Genomic DNA, 26,576 nt, shown 5'->3' with positions numbered 1-26,576 from the left:
AATTCATTTAGGTGGAGGGTTAAGTTGTCAATTTGGGATCTTTCTTCTTTTTTGAGAAAGGCCTGTATTGCTATAAATTTCCCTCTGAGCACTGCTTTCGCAGCATCCCATAGATTTTGAGAGGTTGTGTCTTCATTATCATTTGTTTCAAGATAGTTTTTAATTTCCTTCTTGATTTCCTCATTGACCCATTGGTTTTTTAGTAGCATGTTGTTTAGTCTCCATGGAGTAGGTTTTTTCTCTTTCCTTTTCCCATGGTTGATTTCTAATTTCATGGCATTGTGGTCAGAGAAGATACTTGAGATAATTTCTATGCTCCTAAATTTATTGAGATTCGCTTTATGTCCCAATATGTGGTCGATTCTTGAGAATGTTCCATGAGCATTTGAGAAGAATGTGTATTCTGATTTTTTTGGATGTAGTGTCCTGAAGATATCAATTAAGTCTAACTTTTCTATTGTTTCCTTTAGGATCTCTGTTGCTTTATTGGTTTTCTGTCTAGAGGATCTGTCCATTGATGTGAGGGGGGTATTTAGGTCTCCTACTATGATTGTATTCTCATCAATATCTCCCTTTATGTCTGTTAATATTTGTTGTATGTATCTGGGTGCTCCTATGTTTGGGGCATATATGTTGATGATAGTAACATCCTCTCCTTGGATGGATCCCTTAATCATTAAATAGTGTCCTTCTTTGTCTTTCTTTATGTCTTTTGTTTTAAAGTCTATTTTGTCTGATATGAGCGTTGCAACTCCTGCTTTTCTGTCATGTCTATTGGCATGAAATACTTTTCCCCAGCCTTTCACTTTCAATCTATATGTATCTTTTGTCCTAAGGTGAGTTTCTTGTAGGCAGCATATTGAAGGTTTTTGCCTTTTTATCCACTCAGCCATTCTGTGTCTTTTGATTGGGGCATTCAGTCCATTGACATTTAAGGTGATAATTGATAGATGATTATTTATTGCCATTTGATCCTCGTGTTCCAGTTGATTCTATGGTTCTCCATTCTTCCTTTCTTTTTTTTTTTTTTTTTTTTTTTTTTTTGGTTGGATGGTCTCCTGTTATTATCTGCTTGAGTGTATTTTTTTTTTTTCATTTTTTGCAAATGCAATATTTGGTTTTGGCTTGTGGTTGCCCTGTTTTTTAAGTATGCTAACCCCTTCCCATAATTGTGTGTTTTAGCCTGATGGTCCTGTAAGTTCAAACACTTCATTATTATATTAAAATTAAGAAGAGAGACATACATACAAACAAAAAGGATTATTTACCTCCTAACATCCCTTGCCCACATTTTATGGTTTTGATGACTCTTTTATTTTTTTCTTTTTAATTTTATTTTGTTTGAAGCATGTTCATGATTAAATCTGTATGCTGGCTTATTTGAGTGACTGCTCTCTGATTGTATCTTCCACAGTCCTAGTTCTTCCTCTTCTTCTTCTTCTTTTTTTTTTTCTTTTCTTTTTTCTTCCCTTTCCTTCCTTTCTTTTTGGTTTAGAGAAGCCCTTTCAATATTTCCTTTAACCTGGGTTTTGTGTTGCTGTATTCTTTAAGTTTTTGTTTGTTGGGAAAAATTTTTATTTCCCCTTCTATTTTAAATGATATTCTTGCTGGATAAAGTATTCTAGGTTGCATATTTTTTCCTTTGAGCACTTTAAATATCTCTTGCCATTCCCTCCTGGCCTGTAGTGTTTCTGTAGAGAAATCAGCTGATATTCTTATGGGGGTTCCCTTGTAGGTAACATTCTGTTTTTCTCTTGCTGCCTTTAGGATCCTCTCTTTATCACTAACTTTTGCCATTTTTATTATGATGTGTCTTGGTGTGGGTCTGTTTGGGTTCAGTTTGTTTGGGGCCCTCTGTGCTTCTTGTATCTTGAATCCAGTATCCTTTAGATTTGGGAAGTTTCCAGCGATAATTTCTTCAAATATATTTTCCATTCCCTTATCTTTTTCTACTCCTTCTGGAATTCCTATTATGCGTAGATTGGCCCGTTTTATATTATCCCATAGGTCTCTTATATTGCTTTCCAGTTTTTTGATTCGGTTTTCTGTCTGTTGACCAGATTGAGTGATTTCCATTATTCTATCTTCCATATCACTGATTCGTTCTTCTGCATTATTCATTCTGGTTTTTACTGCCCCTAGTTCAGTTTGCATCTCTGCAAATGAATGTTCTAGTTTTTCTTGGCTCCTCCTTATATTTTCTAGCTCCTTTCTGAGGGTATCTGCATTGCTGTTCATATCTTCTCTTAATTCCTTCAGTATTTTCACTATTTCTCTTTTGAACTCCAGGTCTGTCAGACTGCAGAGATCAGTTTCATTGTTGACTGTTTTAGGTGAGTTCTCCTGTTGGTTTGACTGGGGGTGGTTTCTCAGCTTCTTCATCTTGCTTGTTGTCTTCTTTCTCCTGAGGGAGTTGTACTCTCCGTTATCGGGTAGTGTTTGCCTTGTCACTGCCCTGGAATATTTCCTGAGGGCTGTCGTTGTTGGTCAATCTTTTTTTGAGGCAGTGTGGCTTTTCTGGAGTGTTGATGGGACTAACAGTGTTTCTTTGAAGCAAAGGAGGACTTCCTGAGGGCAGACAGGACTGGGAGGTCCACCCCACGATGGTAGCAGATTTCACTTGGTTCTCAGCACCCCCTGAGGTCTTGGGCGGGTAGCAGGGCCCTTGGAGACTCAAGAGGTTCCTCCCCAGGGCAGCCCGACTCAGAAAGACCGTCTGAGATCTTTTCCCGATTCCGCCAGGCTTGTTGCAGCTTTTCTGGGCTGCAGGGGGTCCTGCCTGGAGCTGGCAGTCCTATGCAGCTGGTCCACTAGGTCTCAGCACCCCTTGGGGTCTTGGGCGGGTAGCAGGGCCTTTGGAGACTCAAGAGGCTCCTCCCCAGAACAGCCCGACTCAGAAAGACCGTCTGAGATCTTTTCCCAAGTCGGCCAGGCTTGTTGCAGCTTTTCTGGGCTGCAGGGGGTCCTGCCTGGAGCTGGCAGTCCTATGCAGCTGGTCCACTAGGTCTCAGCACCCCTTGGGGTCTTGGGCGGGTAGCAGGGCCCTTGGAGACTCAAGAGGCTCCTCCCCAGGACAGCCCGACACAGAGAGACCGTCTGAGATCTTTTCCCAATTCGGCCAGGCTTGTTGCAGCTTTTCTGGGCTGCAGGGGGTCCTGCCTGGAGCTGGCAGTCCTATGCAGCTGGTCCACTAGGTCTCAGCACCCCCTGGGGTCTTGGGCTGGTAGCAGGGCCCTTGGAGGCTCAAGAGGCTCCTCCCCAGGACAGCCCGACTCAGAAAGACCGTCTGAGATCTTTTCCCAATTCCGCCAGGCTTGTTGCAGCTTTTCTGGGCTGCAGGGGGTCCTGCCTGGAGCTGGCAGTCCTATGCAGCTGGTCCACTAGGTCTCAGCACCCCCTGGGGTCTTGGGCGTGTAGCAGGGCCCTTGGAGACTCAAGAGGCTCCTCCCCAGGACAGCCTGACTCAGAAAGACCGTCTGAGATCTTTTCCCGATTCGGCCAGGCTTGTTGCAGCTTTTCTGGGCTGCAGGGGGTCCTGCCTGGAGCTGGCAGTCCTATGCAGCTGGTCCACTAGGTCTCAGCACCCCTTGGGGTCTTGGGCTGGTAGCAGGGCCCTTGGAGACTCAAGAGGCTCCTCCCCAGGACAGCCCGACTCAGAGAGACCGTCTGAGATCTTTTCCCAATTCGGCCAGGCTTGTTGCAGCTTTTCTGGGCTGCAGGGGGTCCTGCCTGGAGCTGGCAGTCCTATGCAGCTGGTCCACTAGGTCTTAGCACCCCCTGGGGTCTTGGGCGGGTAGCAAGGCCCTTGGAGACTCAAGAGGCTCCTCCCCGGGGGAGCCCGTCTCAGAAAAACCGTCGGAGAATTAGGTCGATCTATTCACGGCCTGGCTAGGCTTGTTCTAGCTTTTCTGGGCTGCAGGCCTTTTCTAGGGGGCTGGTGGTGTTTGGTGCTGCTCTGTGGAAGTGTAGCCCCTCCAAAGGGCAAGCAGGCCTGTGCAGGGAGAGCCCCTGCGGTGGTAGGCTTCAGGCAATTGTTGAGGCCAGCCCTCCTGGATGGCAGGCAGCCCCAGGTTCGGCGAGAGCGTAGGGGGTGGCGGGGGTGGGGGGAGGGAATGCACTGGGAAGCACAGCTTTCTGCTAGCTAGCGGGCCTGTAAGCTTGCTGTGGCGTGGGGGGTATTCTATGGGGACCCACCCCTTCTTCTCTCCCCTCCCCAGCACGGGCGCAGACCAGGCTCTTCTCCCAGGTTCCCTCTGAGGCGGCTTTCCCCTTCCCCGCCCCTAGAGTATTGCTCCCTTCCTCTGCGACAGCTTTGTTTTCTAGTCTCCCAGGCAGTCTCTGCCCCGTCAAATGGTTTAGAGACCTCCCAAGCAGTTTCCGCTCTTCCCCGCCCCCCTAGCCCGGGGACTAATCTCTGGAGCCGAGGTCTCGGTGCCCAGCCCCCCCCAGGCGGCGCCCCCCGGCCCTTTCTTGGGGACTAACCTTCGGAGGCGAGGTCTCGGTGCCCAGCCCCAACCCAGGCGTCCCCCGGCCCCCTCTCGGGGACCAACCTTCAGAGCTGAGGTCTCGGTGCCCAGCCCCCACCCAGGCGTCCCCCGGCCCTTTCCCGGGGACTAACCTCTGGAGCCGAGGATTCGGTGCCCAGCCCCCACCCAGGCGTCTCAATTTTTGGTGACTGTGCCCGTAGTTCAGATGGTCCGTTGGGTTCTTGATCGTTTTTCCGTACTCCGACTTACTGCTACACTCTTCTCTGCATCTGGAGATTCCTCCGGTTCGTTTGATCTTTCGCCCGGTAGGAGACTTTCCAGGGTGCGGGATCCCTTTCTCCTCCGCAGTTCCCTTTCGGGAGCGCCCGTCCCGCTCGGATTCACCTTCTCTCACTCTCCTCTTTTCTCCCGTTCTGCCCAATAATGTCACGAACTTCTTGCCGTTATTGGAGTTTAGGTTCCTCTGCCAGCGATTGGTTGTTGTTCTGTGCGAGTCATTTCTTCTGTAGATGTGCTTTTTTTGTTGTGTTTGTGGGAGAGGGCGAGCGTGTCCCCCTACTCCTCCGCCATCTTGTCCTCTCAGGAAAAGCATCTTAAGAAATGGTCAGGAGTTCCCGTTGTGGTGCAGCGGAAATGAATTCGACCAGGAACCATGAGGTTGCGGGTTCGATCCCTGGCCTCGCTCCGTGGGTTGAGGATCTGGCGCTGCTGTGGCAGCAACAGCTCTGATTCGACCCCCTAGCCCGGGAACCTCCATGTGCCGCAGGTGCAGCCCTCAAAAAGACAAAAAGACAAAAAAAAAAAATGTTTACAAAGTTGTTATACTACTTGCTAAATGGTGGTATCCTTAATAAGAGACAAGAACCAAAAATAAACTTGCCACAAATAGGTAATTGAGGCTCGTCTCTCGCTGCCAGTTTCATGCAGGATAAAATGAAGGTACACAGTCAGAGAGAAACTTCTGTGAGGAATAATTTGCAATTGAAATGATGAAATTTAAGACTGAAAGTTACAGCTTTCTTCCACCCAATATTTACAAAGGAAGAAATGGGAACGCTTGAAAAACTGGAAATGACTCCATATGATAAGAACATACCAGCAAAAGGGACTGAAGCAACGGTTCCCAGAGATGTAAAAATAAAAATCAACAATTAGTGCTTTGCATTCAAGAGCTTTTTTTTTTTTTTTTTTTTTTTGCTTTTTAGGGCCACACACACGACATATGGAAGTTTCCAGGCTACGGGTTGAATCGGAGCTGCAGCTGATGGCCTACACCACAGCCGAAGCAACTCGGGATCCAAGCCGCTTCTGAGACCTACACCACAGCTCACAGCAACGCCGGATCCTTCACCCACTGAGCGAGGCCAGGGGTCAAACCAGCAGCCTCATGGATCCTAGCCGGGTGCGTTACCGCTGAGCCACGATGGGGACTCCCGAGCCTGTCGTTAAAAAAAAAGCTTTTATAGCCATGACTTCATTTACGTGATTGGAAATCATGGCTTTCGTCTTGATGCCCTTTCTTAGAAAACTGTTCTCAAGCTTTATCATCGGGGAAAAGCAAAGGTGGAGTCCTGGTTATTTCTTTTCCGTCGGGCCCGCAGGGCGGAGCGACTTCATTTTGCAAACAACCAGAGGAGGCATTTCTAGAAGGCACCCCGACAGAAGAGGGGACACACACCCTCTTAATTACACGTAGGAAAATTTCCAGGAGAAAGCGTGCCCCACTCTGTGCATGGATAGCCCGGTATTAAATGGAATTCTCAGCCGGGGCTGGGAGCAGAGCATTGGTCTTGTAAACCGGACTCTCCCGGTCCCACCTCCAGCCTGAGGCTGCACATGCAGATGCTGATCCAGGAGGTCGGGGGGAGCGGGGGGGGGGGGGGGGGGGGGGGGGGGGGCGGAGCTGAGACTCTGCCTGTCTCATCAGCTCCCAGGGGACTTTGCAGCTCCCAGCTGCAAAGGCGGTAGCCAAAAGCAGGCTTGCAACTCTGGCCCTTCCCTGCGCCAGCAAAGGACAAAGGAGGCCTGGCTGTCCTAACCCAGAGAGAAACAAGAATTGTGCATGCTCCGGAGTTGCCGTCTGAGGCTCCTCCACGGCCCCCGACCCCAGCCAGGGAAGCGCCATGGGGTCTGGGGTTTGGAGGACACGGTGGCCTGGAAGGCCTGGGAGGCGAGGGGTTGAATGCAAGGTGGCTCCGTGGGGGACCCTGTACCTGCCAGCGTCTCCAGCTGTGTTTCTTGGGCACCATGCAGGGCTGATGGAGTCAAAGATGCCTGGTTGGAGCCATTTAAAAAGACTTTATCGGAGTTCCCATTGTGGCTCAGTGGAAACGAATCTGACAAGTACCCAGGAAGATGCAGGTTCGATTCCTGGCCTCGCTCAGTGGGTGAAGGATCCAGTGTTGCTGTGAGCTGTGGTGTAGGTCACAGATGTGGCTTGGATCCCGTGTTGCTGTGGCTGTGGTGTAGGCCGGCAGATGTAGTTCCGATTGGACCCCTAGCCTGGGAACCTCCATATGCCTCTCGTGTGGCCCTACAAAGACAAAAAGAAAAAAAAAAAAAAGAAAAATGAGAGAGAGAGACTTTCTCTACTTTCTCTTGGACAGAGCCCAGGCCCCCGCAGGCAGTGCTGACGGGGAATTACTAGTGACGTGCAAAGCAGAGGTCTTGCGGGCTCCTGGGTGGGCAGCACAGCTGAGGGCTGAAAGGAGCCCCCATGTGCCAAGAGCCTGTTAGCACCCGCCGGCCTGCCAGGTCACACCAGCTGCCAGACAGCAGGGCTGCCCTGTCTGCTGACTTCTTACTTCTTCCCTCCCCTGTCACCCTCGGAGGATCTGGGCACCTGCGTAGGGAGCAGTGAGAACCACGGCCAACTCCTACGTGGGAGCAGAGGGGGGATTTAATTTGGAACTTAATCTACACCCGGACTGGACTTGCTACATTCGCAACGGAGACTGTGGGAGACTAGCTTGCCGCAGGGCTTTGACCAGAAAATGCGGGACCCACAGGAGAGTTCAGCCGGGGGTGTGCCTGGAAGAAATCCCCCTGGGCGCTCAAACGGATAGAGGTGTGAACAGTATAAAGCAGGACGCTGCATCCTCTGAGATGCGCTTGTTTTGAACAGGATCCGATACATCAGAGAGCTCAGCTCATTACAGCAGCTTCACCAGGAGTTACATATAGACTAATTCCTCTCTTGTTGACTTTTCCTCGCAGCTAGGTAATACAATGCCCAATGATTAAGCAGCAGGGAAAATTGCAAATTAAAAATTAAACACCTATTAAGGATGTTTGTTTTATGTGAGGCATTTTGATTTTTTAAATGTACCTATTTTTCCAGGGTCATTTGGGTTTGGACAGAAAAAAAGGTTCTGAATGGATTCTCTCAAAGTGAAGATGAAACAGATGCAACTGGCTGTCAGAGATAACACTCCAAATACTATCATCCTTTCACACGGGAAAACTAAAGTCACAGAGTTTCCCAAGGCATATATACACAGAATTAAACAAAAGGTGATATGGCTAATTGGCTGTGGCAACCTCCCCAAACCCGAGAGCTGACGGGAGTGGCCTAGGATTCCGGCACCACAGCTGCACTTAAGGGTCACGTGAAGTTGTAGTCCCACTGTGGGTTCAAAGGCACACGCTTCTGGTCCTCTGCTTCGTCCCTGCCCCCCCCCCCTTTTTTCCTAGGGCTGCAGGTGCGACATATGGAGGTTCCCAGGCTAGGGGTTGAATTGGAGCTACAGCTGCTGGCCTACACCACAGCCACAACAATGTCATATCCAAGCCGCGTCTGCGACCTACACCACAGCTCACGGCAACGCTGGATCCTTAACCTGAGCAGGGCCAGGGATCAAATCCGAATCCTCATGGATACGACTCAGGTTTGTTACCGCTGAGTCACAACGGGAACTCCAATGTCCTGTGCTTTTGGAAGGCTCTGCCAGCACAAATATTTTCAAGATGAGGGATGCATAAATTAAAAGATACATAAGATCCCCTCTTGTGAACTATGACGTGGGTGAAAAGTTGATGCAGCCTTGCGAATGGAATGACCGTCAGATAAAGCATGAGCAGTGTCTGCCTGCTCGGATCTAGAGACAGGTAAACAGCAAACGGCCATGGTGCTGCCTAAACTCCTGAAACCTACTTTCTGGCCTGCGTGTAACGCCCTGGGATGCCTGGATGTGGGGCCGTGGCGTGGTCCCCTAGAATGTAGGTCCCATTTAACGCTTAAACTTGGAGGTGCACGAAATGATTTGCAGGTCGCAACTCAACAAAGTTCAGAACTGTTAGTGTGTAATTGTTACCTTTTTGGCAGGTGATAATTTTTCGCTGCAGCTGTAGGCACAAATCATTTAGCTGGTTGGCGTGCCAGTATTTCAGAAAGACTTTTCGAACTCCAATCTAAAATGCAAACAGCAAGGAAACATTTAACAGCATGAAGATGCCAAAATAACGATGGGAAAATAACCAGGCAAGAGATTTTTCGTTTCAGAAAAGGATTCGAAGGAATAAAGCGAACACGATTAATTCCAATACATCTTCCTTATTTTTTACCATCGTTACGCTGAATCAAAATCCCAAAGGTTTTGTTCTAATAGGTATGTTTGCTGTGCGTACACACGGTCACGAATATTTGCAAATACCCATCCACTCCAGTTGTGATGGCTGTACCCTGCAGTGCAAAAGAGAACCCCTGGTCTTGACTCGACTGGGAGATACAACCATTCTCATGAAGGAATCCCCAAATTCCAGAGCTAAATCCTTATTTTTCCTCTTATGACCCTTTTCTTTCTTCAACTCAAAACGGAGTCTACAAAAAGGAAAAACGAACAAACAAAAAGACCAACCATAAAGACAAAACCAACTTAAAGCCGACATTACAAAATCGTTTCACTGGGAGTGCATTTTTCTACGACACCCTTTCTTGTTGTAAAAGCTTGGGCGGGATGCAAACCAGTCCGCATCTGCTGCTGTGGCCGAAGACGGTTCTGCCAGAGAACAGTCACAAACACACATGACAACAAGCCATGTCCATGCGTGTGTTTTCTGAAATACTTTTCTGGTGCATTGTGCTTATTTTCTGAGAATTCATGGGACTGGGGTAGGTGTAAGGAGTGCCTTTTGCAATGGAAACGCCCACCGTCGCTGGGGGACGCCGGTGTACATCCTTGTAGAAGAGCCTGGGAAATACACCAGGACGGGCTGCGGATGCTCGGAGGGGATGTTGTTAGATGAGGGAAAAAATCCGCTCAGGTGACCTTGCGACGTGCTCCTAATCACCTTCCTAGCACTTGAGACCAACAGCATGACGATGAGAAGATAATGGAGCATGTGCTGCAGACCCCACGCCGCCTGCATCAGACGGCACAGGGACCCCGGAAGCTGGCAGGCGCACACCCACCCTTAGGTACCAGAAAGGCTTTGAGGTCAGGTCAGACGTGCCTTCACCGGGCTTGGCCAGACATAGCTGATGAAGCTTTTCATACGGAAACAGAGTTTACTCCAAACACATTTTGTCACTTCCCTGCTTTCTGTTTGACTCCCCCCTTAGGCACGATTTGTCGGCTTCACGAAACACACAGTTTTGCAAGAGACTGAGACCCGAATCTTGCATTCTGGTGGTCAGACTCCTTAGCTGGAGGGATGGGGGGACAGGCCTCCACCACTTTTGGGTTTCAGAGGCCCCTGGTTGACTAGATGCTTCTCTTCATGGGGTTTCCTTTCAGTGAGTTGAAGTTTGAGGCAGGCATTTGAGTGGGTGGCCTCAGAGAATTGTTGCTTTCTTCCCCATTGTATGGCTGTTCCCTCTCCCTAGTTATTTTCCATAATTCATAGTGTTTTTTTTCCATTCTCTACTGCTGACTTATTTTGGCAGGCAACAGGAAGAACAGTTGGTACTGTCTGTGAGCACTGCAGAGCAAATCTGTGAGACAGGCCCCGGGAAGCAGGGAGCGTGTCATCTTTCTGTTCATTGTCGACTGTGGGATGCAAGTCCTTGCAGGAAACTAAATCCCCAAAGCAAACCCATGCAAACTTGGGTCCCCAAATGCAACTCCAAAAGAGGTGTAGGCAGCAATACTACACAGCAGGTGGAATCCGTCATGGACCCATCCGTGGCAGGAGCACCCCATGGCAGCAGGACCTCTGGATGGAGCCAGAACTGGGTTCTAGTTCTACTCCTTCAATTCAATGGAGACCCTGGGCAGACCAACGGAGCTGGACCAGATGGCACAGATCTGGTCTAGTGACATTTCGGATAGCCATTCCAAAAGCCATGCGGGTTTATCATGAGAATTGTGCTAGATCTGGGGACACAAAAGAGGCCCCTCTCCTCAAGGAGCTCATGGTTTACTGGGAAAGATCAGCAGTGAGCAGATCCAGCACGGATGCGTGCCCACGGTGAGGACAGAGGAGGTCCAAGGGCCTTCAGGGAGGAGGAGGGAACTAAGGGAACCGGGTGGAACCCACTGAAAAGCGTGATCTCCAAGCTGTTTGGATTTGACAGTCAAGCAGGAGTTTCTCCAGGCAGGGTGGAGAAGGTGACTGTGGAACAGAAAAGCTAGGCAAGGAGCAGAAAACAGCAAACCGTCTTGAGGGACAGCCTGGTGGAGAGGGATGAGGAAAGAGGCTGCGCATTGTGGTGAATATTCCAGAAAACACTCGGACACTATCTTGTGAATAATGTGTATAAATACACTGGAAGACCTAAATTTTATAGAAATAATTTTGGAAATTGTATTCAAAACGTATCAAGTTCCTGCAGAAAACTGGCTGGAGAATGGATGGTTGGGTTTGGCTCTGGTGAGCAGACCATGTGATGCCATCAATGATTTGGGTTTGGAAGATTCTGTAAGTCTTGCTCATCTGTTGGCCACTTCCACCCTTCCTTTACCCACCTTCCACAGTGGACTTTGATACCCACGTCCCCACCTCCAGGAAGGCTTGGATGACCTTCCTTTGGGTCCCCAGAGTGCCCTATGAGTGGTTTTATTTCTCTCATTGCACTGCTTTCGATATTTGCCATTATGCATATACCTTTACATCTCATGAAGAATATGAGGGCCTATTCTTGAACTTCACAAGGGGTAGGGTTGTGGGGAAGGTGGATTCAGGTTCGAAACAAGAAGAGGTGTTGTGAACCCTAAGATGAGAGTAGAAGCAGAACGCGAGTCACAGAGACAGACGATAATGTCTTCAAGGATGGAGAGAAGATATGGCAGACAAGGAAAACAGAAGCCGGGCTCTGACGTCACTTGACAAGCTGGAAATACGTCATGGACGTTGATACATGAGAGAACAAACAATGGAGGGACTAAAAGAAGAAAAAAAAAGACGTTGGGGGTGTGGGCAATGATTCGGCTAACCCAGAGGGCCACTAAGTCCACCAAGAAAAGGAAAATGAGAAACTGAAATCTTGGAGTTCCCATTGTGGCACAGCAGAAATGAATCCGACTAGGAGCCATGAGGTTGCGGGTTCGATCCCTGGCCTTGCTCAGTGGGTTAAGGATCTGGCATTGCCGTGAGCTGTGGTGTAGGTTGCAGACTTGGCTCGGATCCTGAGTTGCTGAGGCTGTGGTATAGGCCCGCAGCTACAGCTCCAATTAGACCCCTAGCCTGGGAACCTCCATATGCTGCGGGTGCGGCCCTACAAAGACAAAAAGACACAAATAAATAAATAAATAGATAAAGTTATCCAGCAGGTGGATTCATTCATCCATTATGAATCCGTATGATTTATTTGTGGATGGGCTAGCTTCGGAGGCGCTCACTAGACATTTTAGCCTTTGCTTATCGTTGCTGGTCTTTTAGAGACACCATGTTTGTGATAAATGTTTCTTCTGTCCTTCAAGAATGAAAGCGGCCAGGTAGTGGGAGTTCAGATTTCTCCCTCAAAACCATTCTAGGAGTTCTCTGGTGGCCTAGCAGTTGAGGATCCTGCATTGTCACTGCTGTGGCTCGGGTCTGATCTCTGGCCTGGGAACTTCCATATGACAAGGGCATGGCCAAAAAAATTTTTTTGAATAATACATTTCAGTCCTTAAGGCCTCAGCGCTCGCCAAGGATTAGTGAAACAAACAAACAAACAAATCTCCAAATCTACCTTCATCAGGAAAATCCAGACAAGATCGCATGACTTCTAAATTTTCAGGGATGTACATCACCTGTTAATGACATGGACTAGGGGAGGGGTGATGGCCACTTCAGCTTTGTCTGTGTGATGACCTCGCATCAAGTCGCTCTGTAATCAGTGCCCTGGGGCTCTCGAGCCAGTCCAACAAATTGAGATTCATCTGAACGAAACCAAATGTTCAGATCACCTACATTCTCGAGGCTGCTTGCAGTCTCTTCTAAAAAGATGCGCTCACACGGAGAGCAAAGCAGGGGCTGGCACGCTCTGCTACAGAGTCCTCTCTCTGCGCCCTCCCTAGATGCAGAGTGTTCCTGTCTGATTCGAACACGTTCGTGTCATCCTGACTCCTGTAAAAGCAAGCCATCTGTGAATTAGAGTCATTGCTATTTTTATTAGAAAGCCATTAGCTTTTTTTTTTTTATTTTCTGAAGTGACAGATTTTAAAAGATGAAAGAAAACTGTCACTGATGACTTGGAAAGTTTCAATGACTGCATCAGTTTTCAGGGCTTGTTTCTTCATGGGTGTCGGGGCTGAGGGGCCCGGGCCAGGGCTGGATAGCCGGTTGCCATGGCGTGCGGGTGGCCTGGAGGCTGCTCGAGGGAGCGGTGGCGAGGGCACCCGTGAGGTCCCCCGCTCCTCCTCCGTCATCATCACTGATGTGCTGCTTCCGATGCAGACAGAGGAGGGCTGCTCTCCCTGGGAGGGTGGAGGACTGTGTGTCCTGCTCCGATGGCAGGAAGCCCGCATCCCTGGCCTCCCCTTTTCAGCTGCCTCTATCTGATCACCTTTGGCTGGGTGGGAAACCATGGGCAAAACGACCCTCAGAGTCGTCTTTCTAACCAGCACGCTCATTATATTATTTTCACGCTTAAGAGTATTTGTGATTTCCAGGAGAATGCTCAACCTCTTTGGAAATGTTTATTAGACTTTGTATAGTACGATGCGTTTTCACTGCATGTTCGAGTTGATCTGTTCTGAGGCTCTCTCATGTTGGTTACTGTTCCAAAATGGGAACTCATCTTTTTCTTTTCCCCAGCTTAACACACACGAATAGCTTTCATACCTTTCTCCAAACCATCTACTCATGTTCCTATTCATCCTTCGAAACACAGATGGCTTCACGGATTCTCAACCCAGTATGTACTTTATGACAATGACTGCCTTAACGTAGGGTGTGGGTGTCACTGATGTGCCTTGTAGGTATTTCTAGAATACCTCTGAATTCTTGGACTTGTCCTTTTTGGTCTGAATGTTCAACTTGCCTGCGAAATACTTGTGGGTGAGGATAACGTTGGCAAAATATAAAGGTCATAATTTACACATATTAAAGTGAGGGAACGTAGGTGGAATGACAGAACGGAGAAAGCAGCCTCTCAAAGAACGTGATCTTAATGGACGCTAGCTATAAAGCGAGCTCAGATATCTAAAATTTAATTTATTTCTAATAATGGAACCTTTGAAAAGTTAAAAGTGTTTAAATTATATGAATTCATTTATTTTATAACAATGCATCTAGGCAGTTCAAGGACCAAAGATGTTCAATTTCCTCTTTCTGGCGCCATCGCACTCTGGTATAAGACGATGGCAAACCAAAATCTAGAACCTTCCTCTTCCCTCTAATTATTTATCTGCACTTTGACCCACCTTGCCCTGCCTCCAACTGATGAATATTCCAGAATTCGTCCATGAGCTTTTATTTCCTATTAGCTAAATGCATACTTGGGAGTTGAGCATTCAAAGCCTCCTTAATATGATCTTGACTGCAATCTCTGAAGAGCTCACACTTTTCCCTCCTCTAAAACAGATGCTCTTGACTGTTTTCCAATTGTCCTGCGCTCCCTGGGGGCACAGACCCGTGTGAGATTCGCACAGGAAGTATCAAGGGCCTACAGCGTCTGAGGCGCAGAGGTCTTGCTGAACGATGTCACCACTGCTGCCGCTGTGACGTCAGATGCCATCCTTTCATGTCTACAACTATCGGCAGGCTTTTATTACTCATTAGCACATACTGCTTTTAATGAGAAATAGCTTATGTGGATGCTCATCTTTTTGCTACAAAATGCTTCATCTTTGTCATCACAGATAGAAAATCCATCTTTGGTGACATCCAGTCCCTTTTCAGGAGCTTTTTGGCCTCTGCCTGTATTCTTTGGAGAAATGTCTCTTTAGATCTCCTAACCCCATCTTGATTGGGCTGTTTGTTTTGCTGGATAGAAAGCTGCATGAGATGGTCGCACATTTTGGAGATGAATCCCTTGTCGACCCCTTCATTTGCAAAGATTTTCTCCTATTCTGTGGGTTGTCTTTTCATTTTTTTTTTTAAATGTTTCCTTGGCTGCGCAAAAGCTTTTACGTTTAAGTGCGTCCCATTTGCTTATTTTTGTTTTTATTTTCATTATTCTAGGAGAAGGAATATAAAAGCTATTGCTGTGATCTATGTCAAAGAGGGCGCTGCACATGTTTTCCTCTAGGAGAGAGAGTGTGGCGAGAAGGGAACCCTCCTACACTGCTGGGGAAAATGTAAGTTGGTGCAACCACTGTGGAAAACAGCACGGAGGTTCCTGAGAGAACAGAATATAGTACTGCCACGTGACCCAGCAGTCCCCCTCCAGGGCATGTATCTGGAGAAAACCATAATTCAGAGAGACACACGCACCCCCTCATTGCTCCACTGTTCACACAATAGCCAAGACACAGAAGCAACCTAAGTGTCTATTGACAGGGGAATGGCTGTCAATAGACACAGTATATACGATGGAATATAAGCCCCAAAAAGAACGAAATAATGCCATCTGCAGCGACATGGATGGACCTAGAGACTGTCATTCTAAGTGAGGTCAGTCAAGCAGAGAAAGACGAATCTCATATGTGACTTATATGTGGATTCTAATGAAAATGATGCAAAAGAAGGTTATTTATAAAACAGAGACAAACTCACAGATTTCAAAAATCAAATTTACAGTTTCCATCGGGGAAACCGTGGGGTGGAGAGATCAGTTAGGAGGATGGGATTGGCACAAACACACGACTTCATGTAAGAGAGATGACTAACAAGGACCTACCGTGTAGCACAGGGAAATCTGCTCAATAATCTCTAGGAACCTCTTTAGAAAAAAAGAATGGATACCTGTACAAGTACATGCATAACTGATTCCCTTTGTTGTACACCTGAAACTAGTACAATAGCATATGTCAACTATGTTCCAAAAAAGTTTTAATAAATAAAGGCCCTCCGTATTACAAAAAGTAATCTTTAAAAATGTTCATCTCCTTTGCTCTAAAAGCTTTAGCATTATTCAAATCAATACTTCCCATTTAAAAACAAGATATATAATACCATTAAAAGTAGTCAACTTCTTCCACTGAAATATTACAATGTTCAAAAAGTGCCTTGGTATCGCTCAAAGTGCCCTGCCAGTGTCAATCTGTTCAGTTTTAAAATAGCTTTATTGACAATGATAACAACAACACATCCTTGCATGTGTTTTGATGTCTGTGTCTCTCTCCCATCAGACTTGTTTTTCTTCCTGCTGATCTGAGAATGTCACCGCGCTCCTTTAAAACAGAGTTCTCTCTCTTTCTACCACTCCAGACACTTTCTGTCCCTCCTGGGTAATCGCTTCCAAACAGAAAGAATCCCCTCCGGCCCCACCATTTCCACATGTGTGCTATGAGCAGTCCTGCACCGTGCCTGGCCATTTATCATTTTCACATAGGATTTAGGTGGCCTGCATCTTGTATCTTTCCCAGCTTCCCTGTGTCTCCTTCATCCACCGTATTCCACCCTCTGTCTCTCCGATCCATCTATTCACTCAGCATCCATCCCTCCTCCCTCCTCCAGCCTTCTAAACATCCCTCTATCCTTCCATCTATCTCTCCATCCTTCTGTCTGTCCACCCTTCCATCCCTCCCTCCCTGCATCTTTCCATCTCTCCATCCCTCCAGCCATAAATCCAACATTTTCCAAGGGCCTTCCTAATCCCACACACGGTGCCAGGCTCTAGGACCACAGACAGGAAAGGAGGATATTTCGGGGAGCTCGGAAAAACAACCATTTAACGCAATTCCATCCCTTCCTCACTGAATTCACATATTTCCCCCATTTGCTTCTTTAAATTTCTGCGAAAGGCCACCATTTTGCGTATTTATATTTAGTATTAATATTTCGATGGTCTACATTTTCGTGGTATCTTTGAAAAACTAGCACGCAGAAATATTCCACCGATCAGTCGGGCTCTGAATGTACTTTTAAACATCCTCAAAGGTACATTTCTACTAAAATCTAAGTTCTTTTCTCTTTGTTATAAATAGACTATTCTTGAAGTCTAACCTCAACACAGAAAAGATAATTACAGCCACACACACCTAATACAGTACTGCATCTTCTGGTATTTGAAGAAGGTAGTTGGGCTCGAATTACATATAATTACAGGTTAGGAAAAATTAATTATTCTCACCTGGAACAGCATGACCCGAGGAGTAGGCAGTGATGAGTAAAAACTACTATTTTGAGCTGACGAGGGAATTACTCACTGGGTGATCCTATGTATTATTTCATTACGGAAATCAAATCAAGAAGGTCAAGAGCGCTTAAAAGAAAACACAGACATCTTCCTCCCAGAGCAACACGTTGCGAAAAGCAATCCAAAGCCGAACCTGAGCAAGGCTGATTAGCTCCAGAATCACGGAGGCAAGTGCACTGGTTAAGTTCGTGCGTTCATTTAAGGAAAACCTTTAGTCTGATTTTCTTTTTAACACAGTGGCCTCAGTAACGTCAGTACGCATCACCCTGCCCCTGGCATGTGCCTGTTACACAGGATTCACAGCCGCGTAAGCACCATCACAGTCCCCTGTACTCCCGGGGTGCGTACAGACATTGCTGGAGTCAGTACGAGGTGATGAGTCTGTTGCCTGGCAGTCCCTGTGAGGCTCTGTCCCTCCTCTGTCCCCCTCCCCTCCCCGTCCATCCACCCCTGCTCTGCGTCTCTGGAGTTACTGTCCCTCTAAGCATCCATTTTCAGCAAGAGGATTCTGCCCAAGGGTGACACTGGTTTCTGATGCAAAAGACCCCTTAGGTATGCCAAGGTTTGTGCAACACAACAGGTGCTTAATAAGGGCTTGTTGAGTGACTAAATAAATCCGGAATTGGGGGACCCTGGACTGAGGGAGAGGAGACAGAACCGGACTGGGCACAGCCGTGACCAATCTTAACAGCAGCTGTTAAGATCCCAGATTGTCGGATCATCGCTGATGACGAGAGAAACACAAATCAAAGCTACCGTGAGATACCACCCGTCAGAATGGCCACCATTCATAAGTCCACAAATAACAAATGCTGGAGGGGGTGTGGAGAAAAGGAAACCCTCCTGCACTGTTGGTGGGAATGCAAACTGGTACAGCCACTATGGAGAACAGTTTGGAGATACCTTAGAAATCTGTACATACAACTACCACTTGACCCCGCAATCCCACTCTTGGACATATATCTGGGCAAAAGTTTCCTTGAAAAAGACACAGGCACCCGCATGTTCACTGCAGCCCTATTCACAATAGCCAAGACATGGAAACAACCCAAATGTCCACCCACAGATGACTGGATTCGGAAGACGTGGTATATATACACAATGGAACACTACTCAGCCATAAAAAAGAATGAAATAATGCCATTTACAGCAACATGAATGGAACTAGAGACTCTGTACTGAGTGAAATAAGTCAGAAAGAGAAAGACAAATACATATGATATCACTTATAGCTGGAATCTAATATACAATACAAATGAACCTTTCCACAGAAAAGAAAATCCTGGACTTGGAGAATAGACTTGTATGCCGCCTGGGGGGAGAGGGAGGGAGAGGGAGGGATCGGGAGCTTGGGGTCATCGGACGCAACGTGGAATGGACTTACAATGAGATCCTGCTGAGTAGCACTGAGAACTATGTCTAGATACTTACATCGCAACAGAACAAAGGGTGGGGAAAGAAATGTACACAGGTAACTGTAACTTGGTCCCCATGCTGTACAGCGGAAAAAGATAAATAAAAAAGTAAATAAAAAACAAAACAAAACAAAAATCGCAGGTTGTCGGGAAGATGGGTCCCTGAAGGACCATGAACCACGGCGACAGCCAAGATCTTTTTCGTCTCCCAGGTCTACCCCCTCATTCATTTTTCTCCCGGGATGGGGGGAGGCCACAGTGAAACGACCTCGCGGAGAAGCACCGCCCTACAGCGAGGCCTCTCCCATCTCCCCGTGGAGGCTCCAGGCTCCGCTGTCCTGCTTCCAGCAGTTCTCTGCTGGCCTCCCCTCCCGTGGGTGGGCGCCCTCTGCTCGCCCCACCTGCTTCCTGCGCTGTCACATGACTGGCTCCTTCCAGGCCCCAGACCTCAGCATGAACCTGGGCGGTTTTGATTCCCGCTCCTCTCAGCAAGGGACCCTGTGGTTCTGCCATCCCGGGATCCGAGCTTCTCTCCTCCCAGCGAGGGAGCACAGGCCCTCGCCTGGAATGACTTATTCATGTCCTGCCTGTGCTCCCACCCCATCCCCCCAGACTAGACTGTCAGGCCTGAGCGGGGGGACAGGCCACCCCTCTCTAACGTTGCATCGCGACTGCCTTGTGTAACCTCAGCCTACAAATGGAGCTCAATAAACACCCATCGCTTGCTCAATCCACAGACTTGGAGTCGGAGGAAAGCAGCTTGATTTCTAGGACATGAAAACTGGATGAGGAGTAGACGTTCAGTTTTCACTTAGCGATTGCTGAGTGCCAGATATGACACTAAGCCTTTTGCTTCACGAGCCGAAAGTCACTTTAAGAAAGAAACTACCACACGTATCAGAGAGACTTGATTGTAGGTATTTGCAATCCCAAAGGAACCTGTGATGATAGGTAGGAGGTGTGCTCATTCATTCATTCAACAAACACTGCTTGAGTGTCTATGGTAACCCAGACCCCAGGGGATGTTATCGTGAAACACACACACACATACACACACGCGTGTGCATGAAAATATATGAGAAAAAAAGAGACGTAATGTTTGCCCTCAATAAAGTTCAGAGTAAAAAAGGGAGACGCACGGTGCAAAAATCAAACATCTGTAATATTATTTTAAAAACCGAGTGAGAGGAGTTCCTGTTGTGGCTCAGCTGAAACGAACCCGACTAGCATCCATGGGGAGGTGGGTTCGGGGTCCAGTGTCTCCGTGAGCTGTGGTGTAGCTCACAGGTGTGACTTGGAGCCCACATGGCAGTGGCTGTGCCATAGGCAGGGAGCCGCGGCTCCGATTCAACCCCTAGACTGAGAGCTTCCACGTGCGGCCGGTTGGGCCTAAAAAGCAAAAAATAAAAATAGGAATTAAAAAACAAAAAACCCCACAAAAACTGAGTTAGTGCGTACACACCAAGCATTTAGAGTAGTTTTTCTCTAGGCAGTTCACTTATGGATGATCTGTATTTTCTTCTTTAATTTTATCTATTTTCAAATTTCTTATGAACACTGAACACTTTTATAACAAAATCATATTCAGATAGATGTGTCTATATTCTGTACAAGAGAAAAAAGGAACTAAATGTATGTGTCTATATATAGTAATTCCTAGTTATGATGCACATGCTACCAAGAGATACTCTTAGATCCCCAATTTTTATTATTTTCAGCATCACTAACAAAGCCAGAGAGAAAGAGGAGGAATGTGAGAGAAAGAATAATTTTAGAGGCTTTTTTCTCCCTTGTACTTAATGTTGATTTATGAAGTGCTCCTTGAGTAATAAAACACAGGCTTTAAATCATTAATTTATTGTATTAATAAGAGCCAGGGGCCCTAATACGATTGCTTTTTCTTAGAAGATGTGAAGAAAGTGGAAGAGTTCTTAAAAGTTTAACATTTTTTTGCTCTTACTTTTATTATCTTTTCTCTCCTGGACTATTTTAGATTAATGAACTAATAAATCCTTCATCCAACTGATTTTGTTTAATGTTATGGTAAATGTTCATCTTGCAATTCTCAGCACTGTGAGCGTGAAGCCATCCAAGACCGTATATTTTAGAAAGACAGGCAATGAAATCTAGGCCATTCCTGGAAAATTACATTAGAGGATGATGATAACGAAAATAATGATTGTGGGTTTTTTTTTTTTTAATTTTGGTTAGTGAATAAACACAAACAGGAAAAGCATATTTCATTAAAAATGGGCTTTGCCTTTTGTTATTTATTTCCGATCTCTCTCTCTCTCTCTCACACACACACACACACACACACACACACACACACACACACGCACACAGGGGAGTATCATATTATGTGGGTAGCTGAGATAAAGTTCTAATTTCGTGTCTCACTTCCTATCTGTACTATCTTGAGTGAATCACCAGAGGAAGCCTTCTTGCATCTGACTCCTTGTCCTTACAGTAGGAGAGAAATGTGAAATCTCTCTAAAGTTATCCTGTAAATTCCTCCTTCCAGAACGTTCTGCAGCAGGTGCCACAATCACCTGCTCCCAGGAGCCCACTTGGAATGCTCTTCTTCACTTGTCCACAAAGCTGCCCCACCCAAAGGTCTAGCCATCTGTCCGCAACGACAGTGACACATAAATTGTGAAGCCCTCCTGGGTGGGGGCTGGCCGTCCTCCGGGCCCCTCGGTGCTGTGCCCAGGAGCCGCTCCCCTGACACCTCGAGCACGGGCCCTGACAGATTTGTTTCTCTATTAGTCAGCCCTCCAGATGGCTTTAAAATGAATATAGCACTCAAATAACCACACAGAAGAAAGCATCCTCGAACCAGTCGATTCATATAAAATGTGTGAAAGTCAGATTATACCATTTATTTTTCCACTTCGAATTAGTTTCAAAAGTTCCCCTTTACATAAATGACATAACGGGCATGTTCCACGGGCGCCGAAGTGCCTGCAGGCCCTGGTCTCCGGCTTTTGGGGGATCGGAACCGAAAGGGTTTGATAAATCCCTTGTAGGGATTATTTTCACAGCAACCTTAAAGCAGGACTGAATTTAAAACGTCTCTACTTAAATACATGAAATGCCCGGGTCATTTTCAAAATCCCAAATAGTCGAAGGTTGAGAACTAATGACTTATTCACTTGCTGTCAAACTATTTGGAATTTGCTTCCCCCCATAAATGAAGGATTCCACAGCCTCTTTGCTGCATGAATTAAAAATAATCCTTCCACAGAAAAGAAAATCAGGGACTTGGAGAAGAGACTCGTGGTTGCCAAGGCGGGGGAGGAGGGAGTGGGGTGGTTGGGGAGCTGGGGGTTCATAGCTGCAGACTATTGCCTTTGGAATGGATGAGCAATGACATCCTGCTGTGTAGCACTGGGAACTCTGTCTGGACACTTATGATGGAGCCTGATAATGGGAGCAAATAGAATGTGTACATGTATGTGTAACTGGGGCACCATGCTGTACAGTAGGAAAAAATTGTATTGGGGAAATAACAATTAAACAAATTAATAAAAAAATTAAAAGCTGTGGCTTTTGCTTTGAAGGCAGTTGAAAACAAAAAAAAACCTCTGGTGAGACGGAACGCCGGCCTGGCAGCTGGTCATGTAGAGTCCACTCAAATCATTTCCAGAACTGGAGTTCCCGTTGTGGCGCAGCAGAAACAAATCCAACTAAGAACCGCAAGGTTGTGGGTTCGATCCCTGGCCTCACTCAGTGGGTTAAGGATCCAGCATTGCCGTGGGCTGTGGTATAGGTCACAGATGTGGCCCAGATCTGGCATTGCGTGGCTGTGGTGTAGACTGGCGGCCGTAGCTCCAACCCGACTCCTAGCCTGGGAACCTCCATATGCTGTAGATATGGCCCTAAAAAATAAAATAAATCAAAATAAAAAAAGACAACAACAACAAAAAAATCATTTCCAGAACCTTCTATTCCTTTTTGAACCACTTATTTAAATTCTGCCTTGAGATAAGGATAAAGCTCTGGCTTGTCCAGTGTCTTTTTAAAATAAGTCATTTCATTAACCCGAACAAGAAACCACTACCAAACAAGGTGTCCTTCTAGCCATCACGACCTCGTGACTTTTCTTCACCTCGGGACAAAATAAAACCACCTTCCGTGACAGGTGCGGTGCTGAGCATGTAGAGGAAATGATGCCAGGGTTTTGGTTTTGTCAAAACTCGTGGTGACCAATTTAAATCGCGTGAAGCGTCCTTGGAGAAGTGCGAGCCCGTGGTGTTAACTGCACAGTAGGTCAACCACAATTTGGAGACAAACATGCCTTGGAGAATGCAGTCACCGTGCTTTACCGTTTTTTCATAAATGCTTAAAATAATTCATTTGAACCTACATAATATTCGGCTTCAATTGTATTTATGCAGCGGTGACAAATTTTAAGAAACATTTTTAATTACAGAAGTAATGTGTGAAAATACAGTGACTTTCTCAAGATAGATAGAAGCTAAAATTCCATTTGACTCTCATCTTGAGACAAATCCCCAGATACTAGCACTGCTAGGTTGTTGCGAATTTATGCCAGATTTTAAAGACTCGTGTGTGTCTACGTATATTTGTACATAAAGTACAGAGGAGGTTTGGGGGGGGCTTCCTCTTTAAAATTATGGTTGATTCACAACGTTGTGTCCATTTCTGCTGACAGCGGAGTGACCCAGTCACCCGTTTACATACACTCCCTTTCCGATATTGTTCTCCATCACGTTCCATCACAAGTGGTTGGATGCGGTTCCTGCGCTGTACGCAGGACCTCATTGCTCATCCAGCGTAACTGCCGCAGTTGGCATCTTCCAGCCTAAACTCCCATCCACCCCACTCCCTCCTCCTCCCCCTTGGCAACCATGAGTCTGCTCTCTGTGTCTGTGAGTCTGTCTCTGTTTTGTAGCTGGGTTCATTTGTGCCATATTTTAGACTCCACATGTAAGTGATATCATATGGTAGTTGTCTTTCTCTTTCTGACTTGCTTCACCTCCTATGAGCATCTCTAATTCCGTTCACGTTGCTGCAAGTGGCACTGTTTTGTTCTCTTTTATGGCTGAGTGGTAGTGCACTGTGTATATACACCACGCTTTCTTAATCCACTCATCTGCTGATGGACAGTTGGGTTGTTTCCATGTCTTGGCGATTGTGACTCGCGCTGCTGGTACCGTGTGGGTGCCTGGATCTCTCTGAATTATAGTTTGGCCTGGAGTTCTGAGGGTTTCTTACTGACGAAGACTCATTCGTTGGCACAGCAGATATGTATTGTCCTTCTCTGTCCCCTGTGCTGGAGACACAGCAGCAGACTGGGCATCTGCAGTCTTCTCTGTTGAGCTTATGCGCGGGTGGAGGAGGGACAGGCAGCAACTACGCAGAGCAGGCAACCTCAGGATGGGAGCAGGCCCAGGATAGGGAGGGCGACCGGCCAGCGGGGGGAGCTGCCAAACATGGCAGCAGGATGCTCTCCGCTGGCCTTTGCTCAGCAGGGACCGTGAGGTCAGCAACTCCCCCGCCCCCCAGGCTGGGCTCTTCACCGGGAATGGTTCCCACCCCTGCTGTCTCCTCTGGGTGCCTGAGCATCCAAGTCTCAGCTCTCAGGCTAGAGCGGGCATTAAACACAGGACAGAGTCAAACGCTCCTTCCCTGGAGTCCAGTTCCTCCTCTCCTCCCTCTTCTCTGCCCCCCCCCTTTTCTTTGCAAGATGAAGTCAGGGCCTGGCCTCCAGAAGCCCTGGCTCTCTAAGGGTCAGTGGGCTGACAGCTCGGCAAGAAGGATGCTGGTGAGAGTCCGCCAGCCGGTTTGCCCTGTCTACCAGGTGAATGAGAAACTTAAAAAAGCCTCTAACTACAGGAAGTAATCTGCTCTGACTCACAAAGGACCCTAAGAGTGCCTTTGATCAAAGCCCAGGCTGCGACGCATCATCTACGCCTTTCAAGTTCTGGAATCTTTCGATGGCTGCGTTAAGAGATAGAGATCGAGGTGAGTGCAGTTGGAAAGAGCGCAGCACAGGAGACCTGGGCCGGTCCCAGCCAAGGGGCCGTCCCACCGAAACTAAGCATGGGCCCCAACCTCGTGTTTGGATCAGCATGTCCATCTTGAAAGCTCAGCTTCCTCATACCTGAGATGAGCTTATCACTGTTCGCTGCCTACCTTCCTTCTTCTGCATGGAGCTGTTAAGAGGTTTAACTCAAAGCGAAAAAGCCCTCTGAACAGCTGTAACAGATGCCAAGGATGAGAAGAATCATGCTTTACGAACCATTAGAAAATCCAGTGCCTTCCACACTAACGCCAAACCCAAAAGACCATGTAAAGTCAACAGCTCACACGGAACCGCGAGCAAACACCCAGAAGGGCAGGTGTCTCTCTCCTCATCTGAAACAGAAGGAAAGCCCCCTATTCACGGCCACCTACGGAACAGAGAAACGTACGTCAGGCTGCAGGTGCAAGAAGCATCCATGAGGACGAGGCTCTTGCTTCGAACAGCTCCTGTCCTCACTAACACTAACCTCCCGAAGAGAGAGGTAACCATTCTGCCGGCACCAGAGCAACACGTCAAATGAATGCTTTGGAAACGAAGGCATCGGACTGTCTAGGTCAGAAATAAATGATTTTTTTAAACATTCACTTGCTGTCTGACTAGCACAAGAGTGACACATGAATAAGCTTTATTTCCGCGAAGTCAACGCGTTGTCTTACGGCATGAAGTATGTGAAAGGTGGCATCTTGGAGAGGCTGAAGAAAGCCGTGCTTCTGAACGAGCCACCGTGGAGGCACACAACACGCCAGCAAATGAAGATATTTCTTTTTTCCTTTGTCTCTTAGACCTTGGCCTCCTTCAGGGAGAGAAGATGTGAGGGAAAATAAACTAGGGTAATAACAGGAGTTTTCTATTTGGAGGCTTCTGTCCAAGTCGCACTGTGGGCTTTGGTGCCCTCCCGTGCCCAGCTGCCAAGTTCAAGTGCCCCAGCCCAGCAGGCTCCGGGGGCGGTGACGGCTGCCAAGGCAGCCCTGGTTTGTCCCCTCGGCCCTGCCAGGGGAGCCCACACTCTACACAGGGGAGCAGAGGACCAGCAGGTGGGCGGGTGTGGCCGGTGCCACCACTCTCTTGGAGGAAGAATGAATCCAGATTCCCTCACTTTTTCGCCACAACTCAAGCTTCTTTCTCAACCCCAAGAAATGATCCTTATCTGTGAGTGTTTTCTCAAGACCAACACGCCACGAGAAACTCTCGGTGTTCAATATTCATGAGTCACAACTCTTCAAACGCCGACCTAAAAGCTCTCACAGTGAGTCAGCTGAAGTCACTTCCGTCCCCGACGCACTTGTCTCACGACTCTGTATGTGACCACAGGTCCCGCGTCCCGGACTCCAGGGAGGTTACAGCTGACATCATTCTCTGTTAGCAACTCCTCCTTCCTCTCCCTTTTTTCATCCAGCCTTTTGGCACAGATGTGCCCCCCTCACTACCACGGGCTGGGTGAGCGGCCTCCTACAGCCTGCTAGTTACCGTTCAGCTCCATTATTAGTTTAAAAAGGGAAAGAAAGGGGGGAAAGAAAATAAAGGAGAGCAGGCGGCACTGGTGATTCAGCTCTTACTCACGGCTGCTCAGATCCAGGGTTCTTGGTTCTCCGCCATGGACCAGAGAGGGTGCTCGGATCAGTCCAGATTTTTGCCCCTGTTTTAGGCCACTTTCAGACACATCAGCAACTCGGAGCCTTCCGTTCGTGTCATTTCTGCAGTAAAGCGCTCATGTTCGGCCTCATCAACTGTCATACTTTCTCACCTGGAGACGGTCTGTCTCCCCATCCTTTTTAAAGACCAAGATTTAAGTCTGCTTTCTGGCAATTGTTACGTTCGCCAAAGCTAATATTAGCCACCGCACTCTTCATCATCTATGCATTTTCGGATGTTTTATAGCTAGAAACTTCCAGGAAGTCCAGGTGTCATGGGCCGTGCTGTTTCCCTTTGTGGCTCTAATCTTACCTTCTCAGTCCTTG

The 26,576-nt window shown here is 47.4% G+C and overlaps 1 protein-coding gene across 9 annotated transcripts in view; it reads right to left on the bottom strand.

Annotated features, from left to right (window-relative positions):
* MYO16 (myosin XVI) overlaps nt 1-26,576 on the bottom strand; it is a 539,824-nt gene that overhangs the window by 75,539 nt on the left and 437,709 nt on the right. For 7 of the 9 annotated variants that reach the window (XM_084982290.1, XM_084982289.1, XM_084982291.1 and 4 more), the window contains one exon: nt 8,801-8,897. In XM_084982290.1, coding sequence (XP_084838416.1) covers nt 8,801-8,897 — 97 coding nt within the window. Of the gene's footprint in view, nt 1-5,660; nt 5,803-8,290; nt 8,898-26,576 lie in introns of those variants that run through there. The other 2 variants (XR_014819944.1, XR_014819945.1) reach the window with 1 other exon arrangement.

Source organism: Sus scrofa, chromosome 11, assembly GCF_054392235.1.
Source record: "Sus scrofa isolate SSC_HxYL_T2T_F1_AM1 chromosome 11, Sscrofa_HxYL_maternal_Yorkshire_Landrace_v2.0, whole genome shotgun sequence".
Classification (NCBI taxonomy): Eukaryota; Metazoa; Chordata; class Mammalia; order Artiodactyla; family Suidae; genus Sus; species Sus scrofa.
Note: the sequence above shows the minus strand (reverse complement) of the source record. Positions and strands in the feature narration are given on the sequence as shown.